This window comes from Onychostoma macrolepis, chromosome 21 (genome assembly GCF_012432095.1).
Source record: "Onychostoma macrolepis isolate SWU-2019 chromosome 21, ASM1243209v1, whole genome shotgun sequence".
Classification (NCBI taxonomy): domain Eukaryota; kingdom Metazoa; phylum Chordata; class Actinopteri; order Cypriniformes; family Cyprinidae; genus Onychostoma; species Onychostoma macrolepis.
The window spans coordinates 21886432-21896262 of record NC_081175.1 but is presented as its reverse complement, the minus strand read 5'-3'; the positions used below and the strand labels follow the sequence as shown (position 1 = coordinate 21896262).

General features: G+C 37.5%; 1 protein-coding gene across 1 annotated transcript; it reads left to right on the top strand.

Moving 5' to 3' along the window:
- Positions 1-523: 523 nt before the first annotated feature.
- On the top strand, positions 524-9469 carry ubap1 (ubiquitin associated protein 1). The gene is made up of 7 exons (XM_058757623.1): positions 524-707; positions 2336-2384; positions 2506-2630; positions 2710-3513; positions 4332-4490; positions 4582-4683; positions 6428-9469. The coding sequence occupies exons 2-7, from the start codon at positions 2345-2347 to the stop codon at positions 6566-6568; spliced, it is 1371 nt and encodes a 456-aa protein (XP_058613606.1). The 5' UTR covers positions 524-707; positions 2336-2344; the 3' UTR covers positions 6569-9469.
- Positions 9470-9831: the final 362 nt, after the last annotated feature.

Here is a 9831-nt window from a genome sequence, read left to right as displayed (position 1 = left end):
GCTTTTTTAAAAATAATTAGGCTATATAATAAATAAAAAGAAAACAAATAAATAGAATAGAAAAATAATAGAGAAAACTAGAGTTAGAGGCTCTTTTTTTAATTTTTTTTTTTTAAATTTAAGAAAACTAGCAATTAGAAAACAAACAGAGTGCAAGTCTTAAAGAAAATAAAACAAATAGGTCTAGATAAAATAGAATTAGAACTTAATTATATAGAACTTGGAAATATATAACTTCTTTGAAAGTCTAATGGTTGGTTGAATAGAAGGAAGGAAGGAAAGATGGATGGATGGATATGTAGACAAACAGAAACAGATAGATTGATAGGTAGACAGACAGACAGACAGATAGTCAGATATATGCAGTTCGCAAATAAACAATATTCAACAAACTAAACTAGACCAAAACATTCCTTTCCAAGGTTGATGGACTCAAACCCGTGCTGAACCCATGTGCAAAGGCCGACACGGATGACGTCTCCTCCCCAGCTCTTCTCTGATTGGTCGAACCTGTCGTCATTCAGTGCCAACGTATGTCGTCACACAGGAACTAAAGGAGGCGGTCAAACCAAGATGGCGTTCCGCGATGAAGCAGGAAATATACTCGGTTTTCAGTAAATCTCCTCATCTGAGAGCGTCGACCGGAGCGTTTACGTCCAAGGACAAGTGAGAGACCTATTTGGAGACTGAAGACAGAGCAGATACTGGTAAGGACACCGGTGGGACACGCAGGGACAGTTTGAGGGGCGGTGGCAGGGGAAGTCGGGCCCTGTTAGGTCGCTTCACTAACCTGAACTGAAACAAAACTAGACAGTTGTTTTTAACCAAACGTCCACATTCACTTCCGTGCTTGTTTAGTTCTTAAGTTCTTTGGTTTTAGGTCATAAATATTTTAGTTATTCGAGTGATATGACAGACAGAAAAGGAGAAAATCGTAGTAGTTTGGTAAGGAGCCAGGGAGAAATATGTGTCATCATCCAGTTTCAAAATAAACCAACTTGTCGCAAGACTGTCTTTTCAGTATATCTAAAGATTTATTGTTGAAATTGAGCTGGTATAGGACTCATGTAGATTGCTGTCTGAATTAATTTCTCGTTTCTGCATTATTACGCAACAAATCTGTTAGCTGTATATAGTTAACAGACTGGTTATGATTTTCTTTTTTTTTTTTCTGATCAGCTGTTATGCTTTTTATGTAAGAGATCATGGGTGGTGAAATGACCTCAAAACCGGTTTTATCAGCCTATTTATCAGCATGTGATCTACTTTTGTGCTAGTTCCCTAATTATCATCACATAGATTATTAATTTTTCTTACTTTATTGGTATGTTTTAGGTGGTAAACTTCCTGTAAATGTAGAAGCTTATCTGTTTACTGTTTCACTTTCAAGTCCAAGAAATGCTTGTAATTTAATGCTGTTGGACTATGCTGTTTTCTAGTGATCTGCCAATGTTTTTGTCATCAGTTTTCGAAAGTATCGGATTACCAGTATACATACACATTTTTATTAACTTTATGACAACCATCATTAGACAACAACGAAAATATTAAATGCATTATTATTATTATTATTATTATTTGTTTCCCATATTTGTTTTGGGCATGTCTAACTGTTAGGGTTATAATGCTATACATTTCATACAATTTATGCCAAAAAAAAAAGCTAAATACATTCATGAAGCAGTGTTATATCTTTTAAAAGTGACAGTATAATGTTGTAAAAGATTACTGTTTCAAATAAATTATGGTCTCTTCAACTAGAGTGGAGTGATGGCTGCTAAAATTACATTTTTAAAATATATTACTTTATATTACTATATATTACATTTCAAAACAGCTATTTTAAATTTAGTAAAGATTTTACTGTATTTTTAATCAAATAAATACAGCATGGAAAGAGAGTTTCAGAATTTTACTGGTAGTGTATATATATATATATATAGGTCAAACAGATTACTGGTCATCTGTAATGTTTTTCATTGGTTATGACATAGATTCAGTTTGGTTTATGGAATTAAGACCAATAGTTAGATTACTACACATGTATAGCTAATGAAGTTTTTTCAAAATAACATATTTCAATATTAGTGACACAAATAACTTTGCAACCAATTCTGTTGTTATCTTAAACGCAGTTCTGTCTTTCTTATATTTCTCAACCAATTTTTACAGGTTAAAAAGATATCTGAAACCTTGCTTATGAAGTATTGGATATTGATTGTAATCTTTAGGCTGTGTTCAAAAATGGTAACTTCTGTTGAAGAAAGTGTAGAGGTGGAAAATATAGGTAACTGACTGCAGTTTGTATGAATTTGTTGTTTGTCTATTTCTTTAGTTACTCTAAATGGCTGCGAGGAAGTCTGGATCAGATATCCACAACAACGGTGAGTCAATCATTTGTCCTGTTTGTTTTGTTGAAAATAAAAATACAGCATAAATAAATGACTTATTTTAAAATATATATTTTTTTCCCATGTTCTTCTTTTACTTCACTCGATGTTCAAGGACCCGTCAGCTACCTTGATGATGTTCCTTTCAAGCTCAATGAGAAATTCCGCTGTCCCTCAAAAGTGGGTCTTCCCATTGGCTTCTGTTTGTCTGATTGTAATGCCATACTTTCGGATCTGCAAGTAAGTCAAATTTCCCTTTAACTTTCCCTTATACAGATGTTTTTGTCAGAAATAATTAACACTTTGCTTTATTCTTCAGTATGACTTTAGTTTAGAGAGGCGGAGCGTTCAGTGGGGGGAAGAACTCGCCAAAGCACGAGCTGCTGAGGCTCGAGCAGCGGAAGCCGCCCGGACGGACTCTGAAAATGAAAGGCAAGCTGCTTCTCAGGAAGCAGATGTCGGATTGGTTGGGGGGAAGAAAGCACGCCCCTCTGATGAGCAGGAGGTTGTCCCACCAGCGTTGAACCCGGTTTTAGCTGGCCTGAGGCACAACGCAATCCTCATGCCTCTCCCAGCCCCATCTTTTGGACCGACACGACCAGCACCTAGCAACCCGGCCCCACAGAGTCTGAACTTAGCTGACTTTGAACGAGAGGAGGACCCTTTTGACAAACTTGAGCTTAAAACACTGGACGACAAAGAGGAGTTGCGGAATATTCTGCAGAGCCAACCGCAGTCGTCCGTTTCGCCACCTCAACTTCCTCCAGCAGAACATCGCCCCACTTCTCCCAGTAATACGCCGCCTCTTCAGGCCAAAGCAGGAATTTTCCATAAACCCAATGGACTGGTTGGAATGCTGGACTTAGACCGGGGTGGGGTTGTGGGGACCCCCTGTGGACAGATTGATGCAGACCGCCCATGTAACATTCGCTCACTGACTTTCCCCAAGCTTTCAGATCCAGGAGACACCCCTTTGGAACCGCCTTTCAGCATTTACCCAGCAGCCCAACCACGCAGCCTATCCAATGGCACGCCTCCATCCCTGCAGAGAACAGCGTCAAATTCCAACACAGCACTCCCACAAGAGCAACCTGTCTTCCCTCAGAATGGAACACAGAAGCAGGTATTGTAACATGGGTGGAAACATTTGCCTGTCAGGACTAATTGTTTGTATGTAAAATAGCCAATGCAGACTCGTTTAGCTAATGCAAAACGTGTCTGTGGTGACATTTTTGCAAAATTGTATCGCGTAGCTTCTCGTGTGTTTTGCGACAGTTTCAGATTGAAGTGTTCAGCGAGTAGCACTAAAAGCCTGTATACCAAAACAGATTAACGTGAATTTGACAACATTTTATGATGTTGGTTGTTGTATGTATTGCAGCAATTTGGAAATGAAATATCCAGTGAGTGGCACCAAAAGGTTAATGCTAACTGTTTGAAAATAATATACCACCTACACTAAACCTGACCCTAAACCTAACCGATAGTATTAACAAAAGCAAATGTGAGGTATAAACAGATTTTCTGAAGCAATCATTTTGTTTTAGCTTGGGACCAGGGGAGCTAACGAGCAAGTTTACTACATCAGAAAAGCCATGCATATACTGGTTATGTGATACAAATGTCAAAATGTATTAACTTACAAACATTGTACTATGGTACAAGTGTTTTTGAGGTCATAACATAGTATTATGCAAGGAATTGCATAAAAATAATTCTTTATTAATTGATAATTTGCCCCTGTAACCATAATTTGTATGATAAGGAATAAGTTGTTGGTGTTTTGCTGCTACTAGTAATCATTTGAGCTGAAAACTGCAATGAATTGTTTGTATAGGTATGTTTGTAGATTTTGCACAAATGTAGATAGAGGCATGTTTTTCCAATGAGCCTGAGTTGAAAATATTTATATAACTGGTTTTCTCCATAACATCTTTGCAGTCAAACCAGGTTACAGCGACTAACCATCCACCTGCTGCCACGACCCTACACGGACTCTCTCCCAGTGAACGACAGTGTGTGGAGACGATTGTGAGCATGGGTTATTCATATGAGGGTGTTCTCAAAGCCATGCAGAGACAAGGACAGAATGTGGAACAGGTCACTTTTTAGCCTGAGTATTCTTAGTGCAAGTCTGTGATACTTTTGTTTATGTAAACAAGGCTGTCTTTGCCATTGGTCTCATTCATAGGTGCTGGAATACCTGTTTACTCACAGTCGACTGTGCGATCGAGGTTTTGATGCAACTGCTGTGGAGGAGTGCTTGGAGATGTACCAGGGTTCAGAGGAAAAGGTGGGTGAATTCTAGCAGCTACAAATACACACGCAGCCTGAATTACAATCTACTGTTTAATTAGAATATACAGTTGCATGTGTACTTGATATCAGAATTGCAAATGCTTGTCTTGACGTACTATACAGGTGCATCTCAAAAAATTAGAATATCGTGAAAAAGTTCATTTTCTTTATTGTAACTTATTTCAAAAAGTGAATTTTTCATATATTCTAGATTCATTACATGTAAAGTAAATCATTTTAAAAGTTTTTGTTTTAATTTTGATGATTAGAGCTTACAGCTCATGAAAGTCAAAAATCCAGTATCTTAAAATATTAGAATATTTACATTTGAGCTTCATTAAATGACCATCCCTACAGTATAAATTTGAGGTATCTCTTGTTCTTTGAAACCACAATAATGGGAAAGACTGCTGACTTGGCAATGGTCCAGAAGACAATCATTGACACCCTCCACAAAGAGGGTAAGTGACAGAAGGTCATTACTGAAAGGGGTGGCTGTTCGCAGAGTGCTGTGTCAAAGCATATTAAATGCAAAGTTGACCGGAATGAAGAAATTGGGTAGGAAAAGGTGCACAAGCAACTGGGATGAGAATACTGTCAAGCAAAGCCGATTCAGATACTTGGGAGAGCTTCAGACGGAGTGGACTGAAGCTGGAGTCAGTGCATCAAGAGAGTCACCATGCTCGGACGTCTTCAGGAAAAGGGCTACCAAGCCACTTCTGAAACAGAAACAACGTCAGAAGCATCTTACCTGGGCTGAGGAGAAAAAGAACTGGACTGTTGCTCAGTGGTCCAAAGTCCTTTTTTCAGATATGAGTAAATTTTCCATTGGAAATCAAGGTCTGGAGTCTGGAGAAAGACTGGAGTGGCACAGAATCCAAGCTGCTTGAAGTCCAGTGTGAAGTTTCCGAAGTCAATGATGATTTGGGGTGCCGTGACGTCTGCTGGTGTTGGTCCATTGTGTTTTATCAAGTCCAAAGTCAATGTAGCTGTCTACAAGGAGATTTTGGAGCACTTTATGCTTCCATCTGCTGACAAGCTTTATGGAGATGCTGATTTCCTTTTCCAGCAGTACTTTAGCACCTGCCCACACTGCCAAAACCACTTCCAAGTAGTTTGCTGACCATGATATTACTGTGCTTGATTAGCCAGCCAACATGCCTGACCTGAACCCCATATGGAATCTATGGGATATTTTCAAGAAAAAGATGAGAAACAGTCGGTCCAACAATCCAGACGAGCTGAAGGCTCAATAGTGCCTCAGCAGTGCCACAGGCTGATCGCTTCCATGCCACACCTCACTGATGCTGGAGTTTGTGCTAAAGGAGCCCCAACCAAGTATTGAGTGCATAAATGAACATACTTTAAAGAACTTGAACTTTTCTGTTTGGCAAATCCTTTTTTTGATTGATCTTGGGAAATATTTTTATATTTGAGATACTGGGTTTGTGACTTTCATGAGCTGTAAGCTCTAATCATCAAAATTAAATCAAAAAAACTTTTGAAGTATTTTACTTTACATGTAATGAATCTAGAATATATGAAAGTTTCACTTTTTGAAATGTTACAATAAAAAATGAACTTTTTCACGATATTCAAATTTTGAGCTGCACCTGTATTTGAATGAAAAACATTCTTCTTCTTTTTTTTTTTTTTTCTGCCTTACATTTTCTGCGCGATTAAAAGTCATACATGTTTGAAAGCATTTTTTGTACTTATGCAACTTTCTCTCTCCTCAGGCTTTGGAGTTTCTGCAGCTGATGTCTCGGTTTGGAGAAATGGGCTTTGAGAGGGACACTATTAAAGAGGTACTGCTCGTGCACAATAATGACCAGGACAAGGCACTAGAGGATCTGATGGCCCGAGCGGCTGCGAGCTGAGCCCTGAGAGTCTCCCCTCCTTGAGCCAGCCCTCCTTTGGCCCTCAGAGGGGTCCTGGCTGTGGAAGGATGAGATTCTCTTATCTCTAAGACAAGATGACTGATTTTGTACCCTAATAAAGGTATACCTCTTGGGGTAGGGATTGACGGCACCACCCAACAGTGCATTCATCCCTCCTCAGCTGTATGTCTGTTAAGTGATCTTAGAATGGTGATGAGTGGGAGGAGCCAAATCCTCCTCCGAGAATTGGCATTGGCTAGTGTCTCTATTGCCATGGTGATAGGCTAGAATGGGCGGTACTGGAGAAACGGAACCGAGCGGAGCCCCACTGACAGAATAGTGACACTAGAAGCTGTTACGCTGCCATCTCCCGCTGCTGGACGCAGGCTTTCAAACTGAAACCTGAACGCTCATAAACAGAACCCATGGCAGAACAGAGACCCCACAGAAGTGCCCTCTCTCTATTCTGTCTCTGCTGTTTGTTTGTTCATACGTTGTTTATATGTTCGACAGGCGGAAACACTTTATCTTTCTTCATTTATCCTTTTTTGAAATTGTGTTTCTTTGCTCTTTGATTAGGAACTGCTTTAACAGAACTAATCATCATTATGTAAGTTCACAGAAAAAATATATATACTGCCGTAAACTTTTGCCCAGTTGGCTTTTGCACTGGAATGAACACATTTGGCAAGAGAAATTGGCAAGTTCTGCTGGAGCTGCAAGATTTAAACGATTTTCAAAAATTGACATGCAAATACTGCACAGGCACACTGAATCACAGATGTTAATATAAGCATATTTAAAGATCTGTAAAGATACACTGTCGGTTTCCATCTGTAATAAAGAAATTGAGAAACTTAACACAGTAATGAGGTTAACACATTTATATGAGGTTTATTCTGAGATCTGTTGAAAAAGCTAAAGACTGTATAGTGGCGTGGACTTTTCAAAAGTTTGGGGGCAGGATGATTTTTTGGAAATAATTAATACTTCTGTTCAGCAAGGATGCATTTTAATTGATTATAAGTGACAGTTAAAATTTTTATAATGTTAGAAAAGATTTGTGTTTTAAATGCGCCAAAGGATCCTTAAAAACGTGTCACTGAACAGCAGCTGTTTTTGAGAATTATTAAAGATGTTTCTTGAGCAGTAAATCAGCATATTAGAATGATTTCTAAAGGATCATATGATGATGCTGGAGCAATGATGCTGAAAATACAAAATTCAAATAAATCTTAATATATTTTAAACTTGAAAACAGTTCTATTAAATTGTAATAATATTTCACAGTATTACTGTTTTTACTGTATTTTTTGATCAAATAAATGCAACCTTGGTGAGCATAAGAGATTTCTTTTTTAGAAATCATTAATAAGTTGTACCAACCCCAAACCTTTGAACGGTAGTGTTCCTGATAGTTGTGCAATAGAATGATCTGAAGACGAGACTGTGAATGCTTGTGGCACATTAGAAACAGTTTGAATGGCCTTTTAGAGCTTTGGTCACCAGAGGAAACCTGTATGTCAGTTCAAATATCTCCACATTACCTCATGGGATTGACCAATTTGCTCAGTACAAGAGATACTGGCTCCCTCCTCAGAGGAACGCAGGAAAATTAGCAGAAATCAGTATAAGAAATTTACTTATGTAACAAATTAACATAAATAAACTTCAATAGGTCCAATGTCTAACCTCATACTTTCTGTTACTGACATTTGACATCTGATTATCTAGGCCAGGTCATATTCAACCTCAAAAAAACAGATTTATATATATATATATATATATATATATAATTTTTGGGTGAATTTTCATAATGCCAATGCTGTTAAGTTGAGGTGTACATTTTTTTTTTTAATGCCCCATTTGACAGTGGCCTTAATTATAAAACCTTAATTAAGCCCTATTAAGCACTTTCCTCTGAGATGGGATAAATGATAAGGATCACATATGACAGATGTAGGTTACTGGGTAGCTCATCTGGCCATTCATAAATAAACGTTTCATTATTTAGCATCCAGATGTGCATTATTATTTTGCTTTTTATTTTCTTAATTTTCACAATTATAGGTACAAAAACAGCTTCTTAAGCTCACTTTCCATGTGCAATATAATTTCACCAGTGTTGTGTCAAAATAATCTAATTTAAACTGTAACGAGTCCTTGTTGATGCGAGTGGATCTCATGTAGATGTTTGGAAATCAATGTCACCCTGAAATCAAAAGAAAAAAACAAGAAATTAAGTTTGCATAAAAATGATTTTAATTTACCTTAACAAATAAACATATATATATATATATATATATATATATATATAGTACAGTTTGTTAAGGTGAAAAGAAATCATAATTATTTACCTATAATTCATATTATATAAAAACATCAAAAATAGAGAGAAATTAGTTTTTATGCCTAATTGCCATGAAAAATGTCACTATGAAAAATCTATAATTTTTTCTTTTGGTTTTGAGATGCAATATGACCCGCATATGTTCTTTACAGATGATAAGAGGTTCACCTGTCCTATTCCATAAAGGACTAATTATTCAAAAGAAGTAAGATGGTGTACAGGGTTCTTCCTCATCTATTTTTTGTAACCGCTTCTCTCAGTCTTGACTGAACAGACTACTAAAAGCTGAAAAGAATACAGCAAACACACTGCTGGCTATATCACAAAGAGCATTTTGCCTGAAGCGAGTCAGCACTCAAATGCAGATCTATTGTTCTAAGTGTAAATGGGGTAATGTCCTGATGTATGGCTAAAGAACCTGATGAACAGGTAGAGCAGATGGGCGGGCCTAACGACAGAGATCCATTGCTCTTAAGTGTGATTTAAAATGTTTAGTCGTCTTTCAAATTATTTCGGACTTAAATATGATTAAACTTATTCTTCTTTTCAAAGAGTGTGATTGTCACTGATGTTGATGATGTACAGATTTTGTCCAGGAGCAGCAAAAATGATCCACCTGAATTGTAAGTGACTCTTGCTGGTCGCCACCATGGTGAAACTTCCAGTGGAACAGAAGGTCAGCAGCAATAAAGAGCACAGGTTAAAGGAAATTCACACGCTGCATGTTGAATGAGGTTGTTAAAGGCTTTTTGTGTGTCAGACAAAATAAACCTTTGTGCATCAGCAGATGGCATTGTTGAAACTGTGGCAACATTTTCATGTAGTGAAAAGTCATCATTTTTTTTACTTGCTCAGATATTAACCAATACTATAATCAGAGAGGAGGAAATAATAACCAATTCAAAGCATCTCA

Coding starts and splice junctions, on each gene's coding strand:
- ubap1 (XM_058757623.1), top strand. CDS start 2,345: ATGGCTGCGAGGAAGTCTGGATCAGATATCCACAACAACG. Junction 2,385..2,505: donor ATCAGATATCCACAACAACG/GTGAGTCAATCA, acceptor TCGATGTTCAAG/GACCCGTCAGCTACCTTGAT. Junction 3,514..4,331: donor AGAATGGAACACAGAAGCAG/GTATTGTAACAT, acceptor ACATCTTTGCAG/TCAAACCAGGTTACAGCGAC.